General features: G+C 39.6%; 1 protein-coding gene across 1 annotated transcript in view; it reads right to left on the bottom strand.

Annotated features, from left to right (window-relative positions):
* Positions 1-1,559: 1,559 nt before the first annotated feature.
* LOC148148279 (scavenger receptor cysteine-rich type 1 protein M130-like) overlaps positions 1,560-23,349 on the bottom strand; it is a 49,844-nt gene continuing 28,054 nt past the window's right edge. The window contains exons 9-16 of the mRNA XM_087993949.1: positions 18,787-19,101; positions 18,115-18,429; positions 17,249-17,293; positions 16,560-16,865; positions 14,682-14,813; positions 5,720-5,806; positions 5,550-5,633; positions 1,560-4,740 (exon numbers count right to left, since the gene is read on the bottom strand). Coding sequence (XP_087850075.1) covers positions 4,685-4,740; positions 5,550-5,633; positions 5,720-5,806; positions 14,682-14,813; positions 16,560-16,865; positions 17,249-17,293; positions 18,115-18,429; positions 18,787-19,101 — 1,340 coding nt within the window. The 3' untranslated portion in view covers positions 1,560-4,684. The remainder of the gene's footprint in view (positions 4,741-5,549; positions 5,634-5,719; positions 5,807-14,681; positions 14,814-16,559; positions 16,866-17,248; positions 17,294-18,114; positions 18,430-18,786; positions 19,102-23,349) is intronic.

The following is a 23,349-nucleotide window of genomic DNA, read 5'->3' on the forward strand; positions in this document are numbered from 1 at the left end:
TACCCTTGAGTCTATAGAAACTGTACCTGACTATATGGAAGCTTGGAAGATGATCCAGTATTTCTACGGCAACTTCCTGAATTTGTGTTGTAGATTATCTGAGCCTGGGGATTTATTGACCATTCGACTCACTTTTCCCCCAAAACAAATTCCCTACTAATAGTGATTTCCTTCAGTTCCCTCCCTCTCACTGAAATTACCTTTGCTTTCAGTCCATTCAATTATGAAATATGCATAATTTTTAAAAAGATATTGATAATTCAGCACTTTAATGAAGTATTACAAATTCTACTCCCAACATTTATGTTCAGAAATGGATCATTGAGAAGCTGAGTTTTCAACTGCTCATGTCTTTATGTTGTCTGTTAGGGTGACTGAAGACAACTGTTCATGAACTAGACTGGCTCATAAGTTCAAGGTGTGTTGCTGGATTATACATTTCAGGATTGCGGGCCCAGACCAGGATTCAAGCCCAAGGTCTAATTTCACACATCTGTGCACAATGTAGAAAATGTATTCCCTGTGTTTGTTTCAGATTTCTAGCCTCTACAGTGTTTTTTTTTAATCACCATGTAAGAAGTGGTGTACTATAGATTGTGAGGTCTTTGGGATATGATTTACACTGCATTCATAGCTGACTGCTTAGGAGTCAAATCTCCCATGGAATATGATATCATATCAATCTATGACCTGGACGATATTCTTATACCACAATCAAAAGCCAAAGCAGATTTTAGGTTGATCTCCCGCGTTGTTATTTGAAAGATCATACTGCGTCAAACTACCCCTTCCTGCATTATCAACAATGCAAAAATAACTCAAATAAATGGTGCTTATCTGGGCAGAAAGCACTTTGGGAAACCCTGAGGTCAGTAATGGCATTAGGAAAATACAAGTAAGCCGTTGTTTCTTGGTAATGAGCCAAATGTGATGACTTGACAGACTGGATAGAGCCAAACATATGCGAGTCCTTTTGCGTTCAACTTAGCCAAAAAGGTTGCAAGGTTATCAATCAAAGATAGAATACTGTTTTGTCATTTGTATTTCCATGTCCAAAAAATCTTTGAAGTTTTTTTTTCCTCACTATGCCTCAGACAAGAACAGAAGTTCAGAAAGTCAATTCTTCATGGTCACCTCAGCCAGTGCAGGAATTGAACCCACTCTGCATGTTAAACCGCCATCTAATCAACTAAATTAAACAAAACGCAATATCTACATTGACACAACTAAATGAAGTGGATGTACAAACTGATGTTTGCCGTATTAAAATTTGCTTTGTCTGAATGTGTCATTATTTGAATACAACTACCGGATCTATTAGAAATGAATTTATTTGAGGAATGAATTATGAAAAAGAAAATCCATTTTTAAACTTTCGGAGTTTAGTTTTCTTATCTTTTTGGCAAATAAATGAGTCAGATGTGCGCATTATTGAAAGTGAAAACGGATGTACATCATACAAGTGATGTACATAGTTCAGTACTGAGGACAACAGTGCATTTATCAATCCAGCTTAATTTATTTTAAAACACTCTGCATGTATTACACCACTAACACATAGGTCATCCCACTTTTTGTTTCACTGTTTGTAAAATAACATCAGGACAATCATTGTCATGGAAAACAATATCTAAGGACAACTAATTCAAAGCACAGCAGCTAGAATAAGAAAAATACCAGATGATTATGATTACAAAATTGCGAGATAAATGCTCAAACAGTGCAACAAGTGCAACATGCAAAATTCTACCACAGCAAAATTAATCCCATCAAAAAGAGTCAAGAGGAAGCGGCATTGCTAATCAGGGGTAATATCACAGCTGCAAAAAGGGAGGTCATTGAGGAGAGTTTGTCCACAGAGTTGATATGGGTGGAAGTCAGAAACAAGAAAGAAACAGTCACTTTATTGGGAGTTTTCTTCAGACAGCACCACCTCCCTGCCCCCGCCTCACAACCTCCTCCCCAATAGCAACATAGACACAGAGGAGCAGATTGGGAGGCAGATTTTGGAAAGGTGACTTTTGTCATGGGTGACTTTAACTTCCCTAATATTGACTGGAACCTCCTCAGTTCAAATAGTTTGGATGGAGAAGGTTTTGTCAGGTGTGTCCAGGAAGCATTCTTGATTCAATATGTATATAGGCTGACGAGAGGGGAGGCGATATTGAATTTATTGCTTGGCAATGAACCAGACCAGCTGTCAGATCTCTCGGTGGGAGAGCATATTGGTGATAGTGATCACAGCTCTCTGGCTTTTCCTATAGACATGGAGACGGATATGAGCAGAGAGTATGGGAAAGTATTTAATTGGGGGAGGGGGAATTACAATGATATTAGGCAGGAACTGGCGCACCTAAATTGGGAAAAGATGTTCTCTGAGAAACATGGAGGAGCACTTGCTGATAATGCTGTATAGGTTTGTCTCACTGAGTCAAGGAATGGATGGTAGAGTGAAGGAACCTTGGGTAACAAGGGATGTGGAACATCTAGTCAAGAGAAAGAAGGAAGCTTACTTAAGGTTGAGGAGGCAAGGATCAAACAGGGCTCAAGGGGGTTACAAGGTAGCCAGGAAGGAACTGAAGAATGGACTTAAGAGAAATAGCAAGGGACATGTAAAAGCTTTAGTGGGTAGGATTAAGGAAAACCCTAAGGCATTCTACACTGGTGGGAGGACAAGAGGATGGCCATAGTGAGAGTAGGTTCAATCAGGGATACTGGAGGGAACTTGTGCCTGGAGTCAGAGGAGGTAGGGGAGGTCCTTAATGAATACGTTGCTTCAGTGTTCACTACTGAGAGGAACCTTGATGTTTGTGAGGAGAGGGTGAAACAGGCTGATATGCTTGAAAAGGTTGATGTTAAGGAGCAAGATGTGCTTAAAACTTTGAAAAACAGCAGGATAGATAAGTCCCCTGAGCCAGACGGGTTTTACCCAAGGTTACTACCAGAAGTAAGGGAAGAGATTGCTGCACCTTTGGTGATGATCTTTGCGTCTTCACTGTCCATTGGAGTAGTGCCAGATGATTGGAGGGTGGCAAATGTTACTCCCTTGTTAAAGAAAGGGAATAGAGATAATGCTGGGAATTATAGACCAGGTCATTCTTACGTCTGTGGTGGGCAAATTATTGCAGATGATTCTGGGACACAGGATTTATGATTATTTGGAAAACTAGTTTGATTAGACATAGTCAGCATGGTTTTGTGAGGGGCAGGTCATGCCTTACAAATCTTATTGAATTCTTTGAGGATGTGGCAAAACACATTGGTGAAGTAGAGCAGCGGATGTGGTGTACATGGATTTCATCAAGGCATTTGATCAGGTTCCCCATGGTAGGCTCATTCAGAAAGTAAGGAGGCATGGGATACAGGGAAAGTTGGCTGTCTGGATACAGAATTGGCTGGCCATAGAAGACAGAGGGTGTTAGATGGAAAATATTTAGTCTGGTGCTCAGTAGCCAATGGTGTTCTGCAGGGATCTGTTCTGGGACCTCTGCTCTTTTTGATTTTTACAAAAACTTGAAAGAGGAAGTGGAAGGGTGGGTTAGTAAGTTTGCCAATGACACGAAAGTTGGTGGAGCGGTGGATAGTGCAGAAGGCTGTTGAATGTTGAAACGGGACATTGAAAGGATGCAGAACTGGGCTGATAAGAGGCAGATGGAGTTCAACCTGGAAACATGTGAAGTGATTCATTTTGGAAGGTCAAATTTGAATACAAAATACAGGGTTAAAAACAGGATTCTTGGCAGTGTGAATGAACAGACGGATCTTGGATTAAGGTCCATAGACCCCTTCAAGCTGCCATCCAAGTTGATAGGGTTGTTAAGGAAGTGGATAGTGTGTTGGCTTTCATTAGCAAGGGGATTGAGTTGAAGAGATGTGAGGTATGCTGCAACTCTATAGACCACATTTGGAATATTGTGTTCAGTTCTGGTCGCCTCATTACCGGAAGGATGTGAAAGCTTTAGAGAGAGTACAGAGGAGATTTGCCAGGATGTCGCCTGGACTGCAGGGCATGTCTTATGAAGAAAGGTTAAGGGAGCTAAGGCTTTTATTATTTGAATGAAGAAGGATGAGAGGTGACTTGATAGAGGTGTACAAGATGATGAGAGGCATAGATAGAGTGAATAGTCAGAGACTTTTTCCCAGGGCAGAAATGGCCATCTCAAGGGGGCATAATTATAAGGCATAATTGGAGGAAGATTTAGGGGAGATGCCAGAGGTCAGTTCTTCACACAGTGTGGTGGTAATAGAATCAGATACATTAGGGACATTTAAGTGACTCTTGGTGGGTACATAGAAGATAGTAAACTGAAGGGTATGTAACTTAGTTTGATCTTAGAGTAGGATAAAAGGTTAGCACAACATCAAGGGCTGAAGGGACTGTACTGTTCTGTACTGTTCAATGATCTAAATCTTTTTAACTTCAATTTGGTGACTGACTCCTAAACAAATGTAAATTTATCATTTCCACACAGCAAATTATAGCCCATTTAATTTCATTGAAATTTTGCCTGCAACTTTTCCTTCATTGCTTATTTCTAAATAAGCAACATTTAAATTTTTCATTTCCATGATCACAATTTGATTAAAATGAATAGCAAATCGTAAATAATGAAGACATTAGGGTTTACATGAAACATTTGGGAAGAAGCTGAAGTGCTGGTCATTGTTCATACTCCATCTCAAATTATTGAACATCATCATGTTGTCTTCCAAGTTCAATATCATAAAGAGTAAGTGAATCTAAAAAGGAAACCATTTAGTTATATTTAGCTTACATTAGTCAAGATAGCCACAAACTAATGCATACATGTTTTAGCATGTCAGTGTCAAACCATGTGATCTTTCTGTTTATCTATTCAACTATCACCCCCATGACAAATGCCTGAAATTACTTTATTTGAGTGATCTACTTTTTTTTTGCTGACTCCACTGAAGCACACTAAATACATCAGAATAATATTTTTTTTCAAATAAACATGGGTATGATTTATTGAAACATGCATTGAGGGAGGAGTGTTAAAGACACCTTACCAATTCCATGCTTTCCATTGTTTACATTTTTAATGGTTATATTGTGTATCATGTACAGGTGCATAATTTATGCATCTCCTAACTGCCAAATGCAAAGGGAATTTAGAGTATTGAGACTTATATTGACACAATGTTGTGGTTTTACTTTTTAGACTTTGACTCCAATATTTAGGTTTTCAACAATGACCAATTATCTCCCGGTGTACTCATAGGTTTTTCATCCCCGTGCATATGGGTATCTAAATAAAATCCTTCTAATTACGTCTTATGAACACAATTAAATAATTATATATCTTTGGAGCAATGCAGTCAGCGTGCTTGAGTTGAAAGATACAATGACAATGTTTTGGATTGTAATTGCATTTCTGAACCGATTTTACACTAAAAGTCACTATTTCTCGATCATTGTGCATTTATAAACTATCCTAGACTGACTATGAGGGTGATAGTTTGTTAGTTTCGCTCTTCATTGGGCAATTGTGAAGCAAAGCATGTGACACGATGTCAAATTAGCTTACCTTCCATATTTGCAGCTTCATATTCATGTAACTCATTGTCTGTATAATATTCCAATTTGTTTAGTGAACTGATAGAGTTCAAACCTAGTAAAGAAATACATTATAATTATAAAATAAAAACTTAATTTAGGTTGAAAAATGTCAAATGTGTAAATCTGAAAGATAATTACCTGTGCTTGTTCCAAGCTCCTGAACCTCAATCTCTTCATAAATGGGATCAGGAAATCCAGTGGTATGATATTGTCTGTTTCTGTTAGCTGAAGAACAAAGAATGCCACATCATAGATGGTTAACCAGCAAGAAATACGCACATCCCTTATACCCATGTTCCTCATTTGATCTCTCAATATGCTGCCTGGAAACTAACACTAATTTGATTACCAATTTCCTGCTCCCAAGGAGCCCTAAATCCTGAATATCTTTCTGACCTCTCTATGGCTGAATATTTTGACTCGGGTAGCTTGAGAGCATTGTAGGAGAAGCGTGGGATCTTGGGATGATCCTAACAGTGCCTAGGTATTCTGTCACTGTTCGAGTTCATATGAGGCTTATTTTGAAGAAGCCAATGCAAGAATTATGATCAACGATTACTCTTTCTATATATTTTGAATCTCCAGCCTTGGTGTTAATAGAATATAGAACAATATAGCGCAGAACACACCCTTCGGCCCTCAATGTTGCACCAACCTGTGAACTATTCTCAGCTTGTCCCCCTACACTATCCTATCATCATCCATGTGCTTATCAAAGGATTGTTTAAATCTCCCTAGTGTGGCTGAGTTAACTATATTGGCAGGCAGGGTATTCCACACCCTTACCATTCTCTTAGCAAAGAACCTACCTCTGACATCTGTCTTAAACCTATCACCCTTTAATTTGTAGTTACGTCCCCTTGTACAAGCTGACATCATCGTCCTAGAAAAAAGACTTTCACTGTCTACTCTATCTAATCCTCTGATCATCTTGTATGTCTCTATCAAATCCCCTCGGAGAAAGTGAGGACTGGAGATGCTGGAGATCAGAGCTGAAAATGTGTTGCTGGAAAAGCGCAGGTCAGGCAGCATCCAAGGAACAGGAGAATCGATGTTTCGGGCATAAGCCTGAAGAAGCCCTTCCTGAAGAAGGGCTTATGCCCGAAACGTCGATTCTCCTGTTCCTTGGATGCTGCCTGACCTGCTGTGCTTTTCCAGCTACACATTTTCAGCTCTATCAAATCCCCTCTTAGCCTTCTTCTTTCCAATGAGAACAGACCCAGTCTCAGCCTTTCCTCATATGACCTTCCCTCCAGGCCTGGCAACATCCTGGTAAATCTCCTCTGTACCTTTTCCAATGCTTCCACACTTCCTGTAATGTGGCAACCAGAACTGTACACAATATTCCAAGGGGCTCTGGAACTCAATCCCTCTACCACTGAAACCTAACACACTGTATGCCTTCTTAACAGCACTATCAACATGAGTGGCAACTTTCAGGGATCTATGTACATGGACTCCAAAATCCCTCGCACATCCACACTACCAACAATACTTGTCAATATGAGTAACTTGTAATCTTCATAAATAGCATGCTACTTTTTATATGAGTTTTGTCACTGCTTTGTCATTGCATACTCAATTGTTGATAGCACCATGTTGAGGGGATATATGAAGGTGAGTGGAGAGTGGTAGGCAGCAATGACTGAAGAACTATATAATTGGCAACTTAGTGATTGGTACTTAGCTAGTTAAGGCTTATGTAAATGTATTTTTCTGGTTCAAACTGGTAAAATAATCCAAAATTCCCGAAGTGGACTTGACAAGGTAAAAACTGGGATTATTTACGTACCATAACACCCTGGCTAATAAGCACTGATGTTGCTTGTTTCTCAGAGAAAGTTATATGTTTATGAATGTTACAAAAGTATTTACTTAAACCGGCAAAAGCCAGAAACTGATTGGCAGCAAAGAGAAGTGCAGTGTAAAAACAGAGAAAGGAGGAGCGGGACTAGATGATTTAGCCCTTCCACACTGCTTCACTGCTTAGTCAGATCGTGACTGAGGTTCTATTTCAATTTGATGTTCCTGCTTTTGCCCCACAGACTTTAAGGCCTTTAAAGTCTGGAAATTTAGCCATCCCTTCCTTGACTAGTTCAGTGACTTGACCTCTACAGCAGTCTGGGGTACAGAATTCCACACATTCACTAGTCATTGAGTGAAGAAATATTTGCTCATCCTAGTCCTAAATTGTTTACCAATATCCTGAGACTGCTGTTCCTAATTCTAGACCCCCTATTCAAGGAAAGCATTCACCCTGCATTAAGTCTGTCCAATCTGTCAGAATTTAATACATTTCAACAGGTCCCCTCTCATCCTCCTGAACTTGAGTAAAAGCAGGCTCAGCCAAACAAATCTCTCCTCATAGGAGAGCCCTGACAATCCAATATCAGCCTAAAGAACCTCCACTGAACTCCCCAATTGCCTTCTTTTAGGTAGGGATTCCAAAGCTGCACTTCTGTAATACTCCATTTATAGTCCCAGCAAGGCTCCATACGAGTGCAGTAAGATATTCCTACTTTTTAACTAAAACCATCTTATACTCAAGGACAACATACCATTTTCCTTCCTACTTGCTTGCTTTATCTACCTAGGTACTCTTGTTAACTTGCAGACAAGGACCAGCACAGCAGATGGTGGAATTTGAAGTCAATAAGAATCTGGAATTAAGACCATGAGACCATAAAGTATAGGAGTGGAAGTAAGGCCATTCAGCACATCGAATCCACTCCGCCATTCAATCATGGCTGATGGGCATTTCAACGCCACTTACCCGCACTCTCCCCGTATCCCTTAATTCCTTGCGAGGTTAAGAATCTATCCATCTCTGCCTTAAAGACCTTTAATGTGGCAGCCTCCACTGCTCTCCGTGGCAATAAATTCCACAGGCCCACCACTTTCTGGCTGAAGAAATTCTCCTCATTTCTGTTCTAAGTTGACTCCCTCTAATTCTAAGGTTGTGCCTACGGGTCCTAGTATGCCCACCTGACAGAAACAAATTCCCAGTATCCACCCTTTCTAAGCGATGCATTATCTTGTAAGCTTCTATTAGATCTCCCTCAACCTTCTAAACTCTAATGAATACAATCCCAGGATCCTCAGCCATTCATATATGTTAGGCCTACCATTCCAGGGATCATCCGTGCGAATCTCCAATGGATACAGTCCAATGCCAGTATGTTCTTCCTGACGTGTGGAGCCCAAAGCTGGACACAGTATTCTAAATGGGGCCTCACCAGAGCTTTATAAAGTCTCAGTAGCACATTGCTGCTTTTACATTCCAACACTCGAAATAAATGACAACATTACATTTGCTTTCTTAACCACGGAATCAACCTGCAAGTCAACCTTTAGAGAATCCTGGACTCACACTTGCAGATTCCTTTGTACTCTGGCTTTATGAATTTTCTCATCATTTAGAAAATAGTCCATGCTTTTTTCCAAAGTCCAAGACCTCATATTTGCTCACAATTAAAAGTCTAATGACGACCATGAAACCATTGTCAATTGTCAGAAAAACCCATCTCGTTCACTGTCAGTTAGGGATGGATATTGCCATCTTTATCTGGTCTGGCTGACATGTGACTTCAGACCCGCAGAATCTTTCTTTCTTATTTGGATGCCGCTTTCATGACAGTCATGAATTAGCTCATTAAAAGTCTGTCACTGCTGACATTCTGTCATTCCTACTAATCTATCCATCTAGTTCACTCCAGCTAACTCTGTCATCATTTCATTGAAATTCCTTTATTTAAGTTAATCACAGTTGTTTCTGATCCAAGATTCTCATTCTTGGACTGAATATTAAATTCAGTCATGTTATGATCACTAATTCTAAGGGGATATTTTACTTGAGATCATTTCTTAAACCTGCTGCATTTCCTCTTATTGGATCAATGTAGAATGCTCTTTGGTTGACAGTATGGCATGTTGCTCTAGGAAACTATCCCTAATGCACTAAAGTCATTTTCATAGCTACCCTTTGCATTTTGATTAACTCAATCAACATCAAGAGTAAAGTCACCTACAATTATTGATCTATTCTTTAACATGTTCAAATTACTTGTTGATGTATAGCCTTTCCAAAAGAGTTGCTATCATTTGGGGATCTATACAATACTCACTAATGCCTTCTTTCCTTTGTAGTTTGATTATTTACCCTCCAACCAAAAAAACAGAGTTGAGTTCATTCCTCACATCTTTCTTTTTTGTTTCTTGTTAACAGGGCTACCCCGACCATCTTTTCCATCCTTCCTGTCTGACCAAACTATCAAAATCCCTGTAAGTTAACTTCCCAATATTGAACTCCTAGTTACCATTTTTGTGTAATGGATATGAGATCATCCTCAATTCCTACAATTTGCATCCTCAGTTCATCTACCTTGTTCCAAAGCATTTAAGTTTGTTTTGTTATCAAGGATCCTTGACACAATGTCCCATTCACAAATTCCGGCCCAGTCTTTTTATTTTCTGGTAACAATCAAGGCCATCACTAATCTAATCTCAGATAGAATTCTTATATTTTTAAATAAGTTCTTATTGTCAGCTTTTATAATCCTCACTTGTTTGCTAAAATAGAGAAACTATTTTTTTTATTGTTAGTTCTCCTTCCATGGAGAATTTATCCTAGTGTTCTAGTCAATCACTAGTCAATCATTATGTGCTTTTTTTTTCAACTTCACAATGTCCTTGACTTTGTTAGTCAGTCATGTTTGGTTTATCCCTCTCTCAGAATCTTTCTTTCTTTATGGGATGCAGTATTGCTGAGAGTCATGAATTATTGTCTTTTACCTTTGATTTCCTAATTTCCATGCAACTGAACATTGTCCCTCCTCACCCCACTCAGGTTAACTATCTAAAACCCAAATTACCTTCTTGTTCCTGCAAATCTCCAACTACACAACCTCTCCAAACCAAATAGTCTGCAACTCAACCTTCAATTACTGTCTGTTCAAATGATTGTTTGCATGATGTTTTTAATGGGTGCCAGGTTAACTGAACATCCAAACTGCAACCATAGTTTCAACATTTGAAACTTGTTCATTTTCATTTCAGTTCACTATTAACAAAAATAACTCAGAAATAAAAAGGACACAAACCTTACAATACAGATTCATATACAAAAAGGCTTGATAAACCACTGACTTGTTCTGTCCCACTTTGGGCCCAGGTTCAAGACCAAAACTAGGATATTTGTATCCCAAACAATGAAGGCCGTCCACACCAATGAATCAATGTACTTCACAATGATTTATTTGACCTCTTCATGACTACGACAGCACCCTCACCATAATGAGATTGTTTTGTGCTTAGAGGGTCCTGACAGGTCCTTCACTGCTTATTTCCATGATAAAACAAATAAACCAAAAGCAATTGCTGGATCCAAGTTCTATCCATTCACAAAACATTGTGGAAGTGGTGTTGTAATGGTTTGTCTGGGGGGGACATAACTTTAAAGATTATTACCCCTTTTCCATTTCAGGCAAATCTGAAAATTTCTCATGTGGTAAATGAAATGAGTCATCCCTTTAATATTGCACACCATCAGGGCTTACATAAAATTACAGTACCATTAATTATCTTAAGCAGGTCGTACAATGAAGAATCTTTAGAATTGTGTACTCCATTGAGCCAAGGAAGCTGAATATTTAGTTTGTCTAAAATAGAATTTAATCGATGGTTGATTCCCACTGTTGTGTAGGGTTAGCAGAATATTGTGAGTCAGAGGCATTGAACATAAAACATAGAACAATACAGCACAGAACAGGCCCTTCAGCCCACGATGTTGTGCCGAACATTTGTCCTAGCTTAAGCACCCATCCATGTACCTATCCAATTGCCGCTTTAAGGTCACCAATGATTCTGACTCTGCCACTCCCACAGGCAGCGCATTCCATGCCCCCACCACTCCCTGGGTAAAGAACCTCCCCTGACATCCCCCCCATACCTTCCAACCTTCACCTTAAATTTATGTCCCCTTGTAACACTCTGTTGCACCCGGGGAAAATGTTTCTGACTGCTACTCTATCTATTCCTCTGATCATCTTATAAACCTCTATCAAGTCACCCCTCATTCTTCGCCGTTCCAATGAGGAAAGGCCTAGCACTCTCAACCTATCCTCGTACGACCTATTCTCCATTCCAGGCAACACCCTGGTAAATCTTCTCTGTACCCTCTCCAAAGCTTCCACATCTTTCCTAAAGTGAGGCGACCAGAACTGCACACAGTACTCCAAATGTGGCCTAACCAAGGTCCTGTACAGCTGCAACATCACTTCACGACTCTTGAATTCAATCCCTCTGCTAATGAACGCTAATACACCATAGGCCTTCTTACAAGCTCTATCCACCTGAGTGGCAACTTTCAAAGATCTATGAACATAGACCCCAAGATCCCTCTGCTCCTCCACCTTACTAAGAACCCTACCGTTAACCCTGTATTCTGCATTCTTATTTGTCTTTCCAAAATGGACAACCTCACACTTGACAGGGTTGAACTCCATCTGCCGCCACTCAGCCCAGCTCTGCATCATATCTAAGTCTCTTTGCAGCTGACAACAGCCCTCCTCACTATCCACAACTCCACCAATCTTCATATCATCTGCAAATTTACTGACCCACCCTTCGACTCCCTCTTCCAAGTCATTAATAAAAATTACAAACAGTAGAGGTCCCAGAACTGATCCCTGCGGAACTCCACTTGTAACTGGGCTCCAGGCTGAATATTTACCATCTACCACCACTCTCTGACTTTGACCGGTTAGCTAGTTTTCTATCCAACTGTCCAAATTTCCCTCTATTCCATGCCTCCTGACTTTCCGCATAAGCCTACCATGGGGAACCTTATCAAATGCCTTACTAAAATCCATGTACACTACATCCACTGCTCTACCCTCATCCACATGCTTGGTCACCTCCTCAAATAATTCAATAAGACTTGTAAGGCAAGACCTACCCTTCACAAATCCGTGCTGGCTGTCCTTAATCAAGCAGTGTCTTTCCAGATACTCAAATCCTATCCCTCAGTACCCTTTCCATTACTTTGCCTACCACCGAAGTAAGACTAACTGGTCTGTAATTCCTGGGATTATCCCTATTCCCTTTTTTGAACAGGGGCACAACATTCACCACTCTCCAGTCCCCTGGTACCACCCCCGTTGACAGTGAAGATGAAAAGATCATTGCCAACGGTACTGCAATTTCCTCTCTTGCTTCCCACAGAATTCTAGCATATATCCCGTCAGGCCCGGGGGACTTGTCTATCCTCAAGTTTTTCAAAATACCCAACACATCTTCCTTCCTAACAAGTATCTCCTCTAGCTTACCAGTCCGTTTCACACTCTCCTCTTCAACAATACGGTCCCTCTCATTTGTAAATACTGAAGAAAAGTACTCATTCAAGACCTCTCCTATCTCTTCCGACTCAATACACAGTCTCCCACTACTGTCCTTGATCGGACCTACCCTCATTCTCGTCATTCTCATGTTTCGCACATACGCATAAAATGCCTTGGGGTTATCCTTGATCCTATCTGCCAAAGACTTTTCATGCCCTCTCTTAGCTCTCCTAATCCCTTTCTTCAGCTCCCTTCTGGCTATCCTGTATTGAAGTTATTGATTGGTATTGTTCATAGTGAATTGCAGAGCAGGCTCAATAGGTTGAATAGCCTATTCCTGCTCCTATGTTATTATGATTATCCAACAGCATATCAGTGCAAAATTATTTGCCTTAGTTATATTTTCTTGCACATGTTGAGTGTCAGGGAATCTCCAGGTTAGTCCCAAAAACAGAAGACTTGGAGTAATGACCTAATAGAACTTTAGAAAATCATGAGGGCATGGATAGGAGAAATAGACAAAGTATTTTCCCTGTGGTAGATGAGTCCAGAACTATAGGGCATAGGTTTAGGGTGAGAAGAGAAAGATATAAAAGGGAGCTAAGGGGCAACGTTTTCAGGCAGAAGGTGGCGTGTGTATGGAAATGAGCTGCCAGAGGAAGCGGTGGAGGCTGGTACAATTGCAACATTTAAAAGGCATCTGGATGGATATATGAATAGGAAGGGTTTAGAGAGAAATAGGCCAACTGCTGACAAATGTGACTAGATTACGTTGGTATATCTGGTCAGCATGGACGAGTTGGACTGAAGGGTCTGTTTCCATGCTGTATATCTCTATGACTTTATGATTCTAATGTAGAGGATGTTATTAAATCAGAGAAGCCGTTGAAATTATAGAAATTTAATATGATGATTTGACTCATACTGTCTGTCCCAACTGAAAGTCAGCTGCACAACAATTTCTTTTAATCATCAACAGGAAGTGAGTTTCACTGGCTGCACTCGCATGTATTGCCTCTTCCTAATGGAGCAATGGCAATTACATTGTTATGGGTCTGAAGTCAAATGTAGACTAGATTGGGTAATGGCAGAATTCCTTCCCAAAAGGATATTAGTAAAACAGGTATTTTTAAAAATCTCTAATGCTAGCTTCAAATCTCAGGTTTTTACCTGAAGTCAAACTTCACCACCTTCACCACAGTAGGATTTGATCCAATGCCTTGTGGGTTAGTCACCAATCCCAGTATCACTGCACCACCATTGCAGCCCATTTTCCAATGTGGGGCTGTAGCACACAGTTTGGGACTTCAGGTATGCAGCTAACTACAATTTGAATATTCTCACCAACTTTTCACTCTCTCAGTCCCTTCTACATGAAAGCAAATCACACTCAGCCTTTTACCAATTGCTTTAAACCTCAGGTCCAGGCCTCCAAGTGAAGGAAGATCATTCTGCCCTATATGGTCTGTCGAAATGCTTCGTTATCATATATACCACCCCTCCCCCCACCACTACTCTACATTTTGTCCTCTTGTGTATGACAGAAAACAACTCCAACCAACGCAACATGTTTTCATATTTAAAATTCTCAATCTGTGTAACATTTTAGTTGATTACATTTACAACCTCTCTCTTTTGATGCCCAACTTCCTGCAAAGCACTCACTCAGATTGTGAATGCAGTAGGAGTTGCAGAACAAGGAGATGATCAGGAATTAGGCTTGCTACGTCTGGGTCAGGGAATTTAATTTAAAATTGACCAACCTTTCTGGAAGCTTCTCTGCAATTCTGCAGCCAAAGCAAGTGAAACAGCAATCAAAAGGACAACAAATATACAAGGGATAATGAAAATAGAGGGTCTCTCCTGGTTGAAGAGTGCTCTGTGTTTCTGATGGCCTGTAATGAAAAATATGTAATAAAGACAGTGAAAAGTTTAGAGTGATAGAGTTATACAGCATGGAAACAGAACTGCAGTCCAACTCGCCCATGTTGACCAATTATCCTAAACTGATCTTGTCTTATTTGCCAGAATTTGCCCCATATCCCTGTGAACCCTTCCTGTTCTTGTGCGCATCTGGATTATTTTAAATGCTGTAAATGTACCAGCCTCCACCAGTTCCTCCACTCATTCCATATGTGCACTACACTCTGTAAAAAGATTGCCCCTCAGGTCCCTCTTGAATCTTTCCCCTCTCACCATAACCATATGCCCTTGAGTTTAAGACTCCCCTACCCTGGGAAAAAGACCTTGACTACTCACGCTATCCATGCCCTTTGCGATTTTATAAACCTCTATAAGGTTTATAAGCCTCTGACACATCTGGGAAAAAAGCCTCTCTTGATTGCTCAAACCCGGTCATCCCAGCAACACACTTGTAAATCTTTTCTGGTTAACCCTACAGTTGAACACATTGTTATTGCATTATAATATCGATTACTCAAGGCAAAATTTAATTGAAGTTTAGTTGAGGAATGCAAAATGAATCCAACGTTTGAAAGTTTGGACATTTTTCAATCTCACACTGGTATTAACCATTGTTTGCACTGACTGTAAAAGTGGTTCCATTCTGTTCAGGTGCTGGAAAATAAATGTAAAACATGACTTTATAATTGAAGCAAGAAACCATTATTCGAGTTTCATGGTGGTGCCAAGATAGTTGGAAAAATGCATACTATAGTCATGAGCAGAACTTGCAGATTCATAGATTAATCAGTTTGGCATAAAGTTGATAGAGCTGAATGCAGTGAAATGTGAGGTGGTACACTTTGGTTCCAAGATTGATAGATCAGATTATTTGGTAATTCATGAAAATGAACACACTAGGGTTGTAATGGATAAGTACAAGTTCCAGTACCTGTATCATTGAAAACTTGTGAACGGTGCAAAAATGTAATGAGGTGGCACCTAAATGCAGAACAGCATGTTTATCTTCAACAGTGTAGCATTTGGGACTGTTATGAGAGTGGGCTATATAAACTCTGGAGTTTTCCATCAGCAGTTACAGGTTCTGTACATACGGTGATATCCTGTACAGGAATCTTGTGTCCTAAAAGTCCTGGTATTAAAAGTAAGCACAGCCCAGTCGATTGGTGCTATTAGAAAACAAATTAATGCATTTTGCATAAAAGAAACATATGGACAACAATATAAAAGGTCAGTGTGTACATATAGCGGTAAAGGATTTTTAATTACTCCTCCCAAATTAACACATTTCCTCATGTTCCTTGAATCTCTTTCCCACACATTGATTACACACTCACCTTGCATTTATGCAGCGTCCATAGTGAGATTTAAATCCACTAACTGTCCTCCAGAACATTAGGAGGGAACACTTGACACAGATTCACATCTATTAGATTAGGTGACCGAAAATTTGGACAAAGAAGTACGTTTTCACGCTGAATGTAAAACATAGGGTAAGACAAAGTGATGAAGTGTGTTTGGGTGTGGAATCTCAGTGTTTAGTTTCTGGAGAGGAGAAGAGGCGATGACAGCGGTGAAAAGATGCAGTGATGAGCAGAAGACCAGAATTGGTGAGTTCTCGGGAGGGAGTTGGTTGCAGTACGAAGGACAACATTATCCGTAGATTTGAAGGCAAAGTTGAAAATGATAAAGTAAAAGCTAAAGTTAAAATTGTGTACCAGAACAGATCACGTTGACGTCCTCCTTATGGTCACAGTCATGATCTCCCATTGCTGACAATTGGCAGTCCCACAGGAAGAGTTCACTTCCCTTGCACTGAACCTCGTCCATCCAAATTGTGCCGTTTGCTTGGTCCAATAGCTTCTCTCCCACAGCCCAGACCGGCTCGCCGCAATTTAATTGTCTGCAAACAACAGCGGCATCATGCCTGTCCCAGGAATCATCACAAACCGTTCCCCATGTCCCACTGAAAAATATTTCAACTCTTCCCGAACAGTTGTTCGATCCCGCAGCCAGCCGCAGCTCTGCAGAGAAAAACAAAGATTTCCTAAGAAACCAGAGGGTACCTCAACTTGAAATTAGGCACTTACTTTATTTGCCCTGCTCCAAATTCCAAACCACGAAGTTACTTTGACTGCACCATTATTAAAGATCCTGGGTCTCTCACTGATCGGGGTACTCTGCTCGTCGATGTCAAAAGCAAATGTGTTCTCCTTTCCCGATCATTGTGTAGCGTTATATAAAATTAAACTAGTTGACCAGCGTGCACAGCGGAAGATAATTGCCCACTCTTGGCTGTATTAATATTAAGTGACGACATTTATAGATTGTATTTGTTTTATTATTAATCACGAATTGGATCTTTAAAAATAATTACCAAAATCTTCCAAAAGTGGTTCCATGTTACTTTTCCTCCTGTCCATATCATTGTGCATTTTCCCAGGATTTAGTTCTGAAAGTGAATAATCGATTACTTCAAAAAACAGTCGCTATTTTAGTCAGCGCTTTCAACGAGAACATTTAAAAACTAACGTATGAAACCGAGGCGTAGAAGGAGATATGAAAATAGATGACAGTAAACGTGGTCAAAGATGCAGGCTGTAAGGTGTGTGTTAAAAGGGGGAAGGGATGTAGAGAAATAGAGAGATTATAGAAGCGAAATAGAGGGCTTTGAACAGAGACAACCGAAGGCATTGTCACGAATAGTGGAGCTATTGAACTTAACCATGAAAATTGGGTCAGAATTAACGCGAGGCAAATATATCAGAGAGTTGTGGGACTGGAGATGTTCACGGATAAAGGGATAGATAAAATTGTGTAGATAATTGTAAAGGAGGATGAGAATTTATTTCAAAATCCCGAAATGGCCACCTAGAACATCAATTACAGGGTACACTGCCGCCTGAAGTTGTGCTCCAAGGAACTCACCATCCTGCCTTGGAAGTATATCGCCCTTCACTGACGCCGCGTTCAATTCCTGGAAATCTCTTCATATAAGCACTTTGAATGTTACTACACTATTGTACATGGAATATCACCGTTCAAGAGGCTGACTCACCACCACCTCCTCTCGGGCAATTAAGGTTGGACAATACCGGCGTAGCCAGTAATGCCAGACACTCAGCGCATGTAGGCCATCGAGGACAGTTGCGATGGGACTCGGCTTATTAGACTTAAACAGAGCTGTGGGTGATCTCACGTTTATGAGTGATAGAAATGTTTAAACATTAGCGAAATATTTCAAGACGAACGGGCTCCGTTGACAGTTCTCACCTGAACAAATAACTCCGACATCCTCCTGGTGATTACAGTTATTTTCACCCCATGGTGAAGATAGACATTCCCACAGGACTGTGTCAGACGAACGACAGCTCACATCGTCGAGCCAGATCTGTCCAGAACCACTTCCAAATGTAACATCACGATCCACAGCTTGGGCAGAGCCACATCCGAGCTGTTGACAAACAACGTCCGCTTCCTTTATTCCAAAGGAATCGGAACAAACACTCCCCCAGGTTCCATTATAGAAAATCTCGACTCTGCCCTGACAGGGATTCGCTCCATCCTGCAGCCTCAGAGCCCTGTGCTCTGTAGAACAAAGCCCAGATTAATCTTCTGTTCGTTTCCAGCCCACCCACAAACAATGAGCATAAAACAACATCAAGCGGATCCGTAACTAAATTACTTTGATGATTTTCCTTTTCGCAGAACACTCGGTAGACAATTATTTCAAAGAATTTCATAAAGAATGTGCCAGACTGCATCTTAATATCTCATACTCCGTAGTGTTGGCGTGCGATTAGGTTGACAGAATTTTCACTGTCAGCAAGAGCAATAGGCTAAAAGTGTCAAATTCAATTATTACCAAGTCTAATAATCAATTATCCAGATTCTAGGTTTATTAAAGGTATCGTTGGCAGTGCTGAATTTTGAAAGTAATCTCACCTGAGCAGATAACTCCAGCATCCTCTTTATGGTTGCAGTCGTTCTCACTCCAACGGCCTGGCAGACATTCCCACAGGAGAGAATCATTCGCTCCACACTTCACATTGTCTAACCAAATAGGCCCCAAGCTTGGACCAAACCAACCGGAAATCGTTGCATTTAAAGCCTGTCCGCACTTCAGCTGGTTACAGACAACTTGGGCATCTGCTAAATCCCAGGAGTCATCACACACAGTTCCCCAGGTTCCACTGAAATAAAGCTCCACCCTTCCAGCACAGCGACTTCCACCATCCATCAATCTTATCTGAATATGATCTGCAGGACAGGGATCATTAAATCAAACAGTTTCTGCTCCTGGGAACGGTACCTGCATGATTTACAATTCTCAAAATATATTCCCAAACTCGTAACATGGCGTCGGTACCTCCATAGGCGGACCACTGATTTGTGATGCAAAGTGATGCCGTCAGTGTGACTTTAATTCTCATATAGACTGAGATTAACATGAACACTCTCTCAACACCTGCCCTCGCCTAAGGTGTGGTGACCTTCAGGTCAAACCGCCACAGTCATCTCTCTCTAATGAGAGAGCAGCACTATGGTCCAGCTTTATCTTAATATTCTTAACTCTAAAATTGTTCTAACTGTTGATTTCTCTTACAACGATTTGTTGTTATGGTTCCGCACAACAATGACGACATTTTTCTCCATTATTAGTTCTTTTGTCACGTTGATCGTGAAATCTATTTGCATGATATTGTTATTTGCAGCATTTTCCGTTGTAAACAGCATAGTTCGAGGGGTCATTGGGCAAGAAATAACGTGGCAATAAAGACTGAATATATAAATTCTGACTAAGATTCTATAAATTTTTTTGTATTTGCTATTAATATTTTTTTGGTTTTAATCCAGTGATACGAGAAAAGTTATGGTAATTGAAAGTACAGCAATTTAAGAGGCAAATCCTGTAAATTTAGATTTAATTCAGTTTATCTTTAGGAATTTGACTCTTTGGTTTCTCAGTAACCCGTCACACCACTGGAATTGAAAGGGCTCAATCAGGTAAAACACAAGAAAAATATTTTTACAATGCCAGGTGATGGCGATACCAGACAAGTCAAATATCCAAGAGCAACAGATATTTTAATTGTTCCCCAAAGACAGGTGTCAATGTTAATAGATTCGCTCCAGCAACATGTCGAATTAAGGTCTCTTCTATTTGAATTATAGGGAGAGGCTTAATAGGCTGAGTCTTCTAGAAGTTTATCGAATCATGAGAGCCATGGATAAAGTGAATAGCCAACGTCATTTTCCTAGGATGGGGTGTCCAAAACTACAGAATATAGTTTTAAGGTGAGATGGGCCGGAAGGGTAATGTTTTGATGCAGAGGATACTAAGTGTATGGAATGCGCTGCCAAAAGAAGTGGTGGAGGCTAGTAAAATGAAGACATTTAAAAGGCATCTGGATGTATATGCAAACAGGAACATTTTACAGAGATATGGGCCAAATAATGGCAAATGGAACTCGGCCAGATCGAGATGTCTGTTCAATGCACACGAGGTGGATTGAAGGGTCTGTTTCTGAGTTGTATGACTTTGTTAATCTGGTTTTGTTGTTTGTTGAGAGCTTCGTTTTTTCTTTGGCCAACTCACACTGAGTTTGCTTTTTCTTCGAAATCTAACAAAGGCAAAAAATCTTGTCCCTGAGCCTTAGGTTCAACATTTTGCTTAATCAATTTTTGGGTACTAATATCTATGTATTGTTCAACAGTATTGACTCCTGTGGATTCACTGAGGACATCCGTAATGATAAACAGTAACAAGGAAATGTATTCATCTGAAACACTGCGTCATTCCTGACAAATTCCCTTCAATATGAGCTTTAAGGATTGATGTATTACTAATAATGCTCCTTTGGATTGTGGATAATAAACTGGCTATGTGAATGATTTTATTCCCAAATGATTCATTATTTTCTTGAATATTTATGATATAAAGTTTGAGTTTTGATCTGATTGAATTTATTTTGACAATCAGCATGTTGTATAAAAAATGCATAAACCTGTCTATTACCGATTTTGATATGTTATTTCCCTAAGGCGCTTCTTCAGGAATTCTGGTTGAAATATCCATAATCCACAATCTGTTATGATGCTACCAATTAATTGCTTAAAGACATGTCCAGTTAGAAAAAAAATCTAAGAAGGGGTTCAATCAAACATGATTATCCAGGGGAATAATGGAAAGTATAAATTGAAAAAAAAAATGCTATGGCAAAAGTTAGTGGGAAATCAGGGAATTGTGAATGTTTTAAAAACCAACTGAAAATGATTAATAAATAATAAGAGGGAGAAAATAAACTATGAAAACAAACTAGTAAATGCCATAAAAATAGACTATAAGAGCTTCTTTAAATACGTTAAAAGGAAAAGAGAGAGGCCATAATTAAGATTAGCTTCTTAAAGAATGGGGCAGAGTAAATAATAACAGGAGCCAAGAATTGGCAGAGGGGTTGAACAAATACTTTATAGCAAACTTCGTGTTAGAGGACACAAGTAACAATACAAAAAAGCCTAAATAATCAAGGGGCAAAGTGAAAAGAAATTGAACACAATAACTATCACTAGATAAGAAGTATTAGGAAAAATAATGCGCTAAAGTCTGATAAAGTTCTGTGCCTGATGGGTTGAACCTGAGGATTTAAAAGGAAGTAGCTACAGAGACAGTAAATAAATGTCTTCTTTCAATAAACCTTGCAAACTGAAAAGGTCTTAGAGAATTGGGAGCTGCCCACAGGTTTCTTGGTCAAAAAGTGAGGGAGATTTAAAACAGAGCGTGTAACTATCGGCCAGTTAGCTTAACACCTGTCATTTTGAAAATTTTTGACTTTACTGTATTATGATTTGATAGCAAAGCATTTAGAAGCACACACTAATTCTATCAGAGTCACTCTGCATGAAGGGGAAATCATGCCTGAAAAGCATTATTGTATTCTTAACATTTGAAGAGATTAAAAAAAGAAGATAGATGAAGAGGAACATTAGAACATTAGATGTAATATATTTGGATGAACAAAAGGAATTTGATAAGGTGCCACACTTTTAAGCTGCTTAATAAAGCATGGATCTATGGATTTGGGGCAATAATTTAGCATGGATAGAAGACTTATTAATTGAGGACTGAATTGGGATAGAATGCACATATTTTGGATGCCAAATTGTAACTAAAGGAGTGCTACTGTAATCAGTGCTGGAACAAGAATTATTAGTGGTTTGGATGATGAAAATGAGTTGTCAAGTTTTCAAATGACACAAAAAATGGTGGGAAGGCAAATAGTGAGGAATGACACAGGGAGTCCAACTGTGAGGACAGATTAAGTGAGGGAGCAAAAAAACTTGGCACACTTTTTTGTGCTGTACAAGGCAAAAATCAGACTACATTTGTGATAATGTGAACAGTTTGTTCACCTTATTAAAGGAAATATCTACTGGAATTAGAAGCAAACCAGTGAGAGTTCACCATGTTAGTCTTGGGATGGAAGGATTTTCATATCAGGAGAGGTTGACTTGACTTGGTTTGTACTGATAGGAATTCAGAAGAATGACAAGAGGAACGTTTCAGTTTGAGAGACCCTTCTTCAGAACTGGCTATTGCACTTATTTAAACATAACAATCTTAAGGGATTTGGAAGGGTGAATGCTGAGAGATTGTTTTCTCTTGTGGCAGAATCCAGAAGTAAACAGCATCATTTCAGTACAAATGACACCCACTTAAGGGAGGAATGGAAAGGAATTTCATCTCTCGCAGTACTTTTTCTATAAATGTCTTTACCACAGAGGGAACTGGAGGTGGGTTTGTGAAGAATATTTAATGCAAGGGTAGAAAAGGTTCGTCCCACACTTTCAACTGCAGTATACACTGAAGATGTTTTTGACACAATTCATTTTTTTTACCCCAGAATGGCATTACTTAATGATGAATTGAACCTATTGTACTTATCATATTGAGCACTTATTGCTGCTGGATCAATTTCGTAAGTTGTGGTCATTTGCTCCCATACCCTCACAGCACAGAACGTAATGACATGAGAATTTCTTTATCTAAAATTCAACAGTCTTCTGTTCGTTATAGACACTGCTGTAGTTGGCCAAGGGGTTGGAAGATTATATATAGGTGACTAAGTATTTCCTTCTCCAAAATGCCATTAGCAATGTAGTTAAAATTTTTGATTACTTGCAGTGTAATTTTAATTGTCAATGCATAATCGATGAAGCCCAGTCATGGTAACTACTGGATTCATTTATTTTTCTTCAAGTAAACTTAATTGAGGTTTAGACCAAACACCAATTAATTTTTGAATAAGTTCTTTGGGATACATAGCTGTGCATTTTTTTTTAAACTAACAGCTTCTTAGCTTCTTTGACTTCTATATTCGTACAAAATGGCATTTTGACTTTGTTAACTTACTTCGGTGAACGTAACGTAAAAGCTGCATGAAATGGTCAAGCTCAACTAATACAAGCTCAAAAAAACTATCCCGGACTGCTTATATTCATTTTTAT

The sequence above is a fragment of the Chiloscyllium plagiosum genome, unplaced genomic scaffold (assembly GCF_037043375.1).
Source record: "Chiloscyllium plagiosum isolate Xiang-an unplaced genomic scaffold, Cpla_swu_hap1 HiC_scaffold_13, whole genome shotgun sequence".
Lineage (NCBI taxonomy): Eukaryota > Metazoa > Chordata > Chondrichthyes > Orectolobiformes > Hemiscylliidae > Chiloscyllium > Chiloscyllium plagiosum.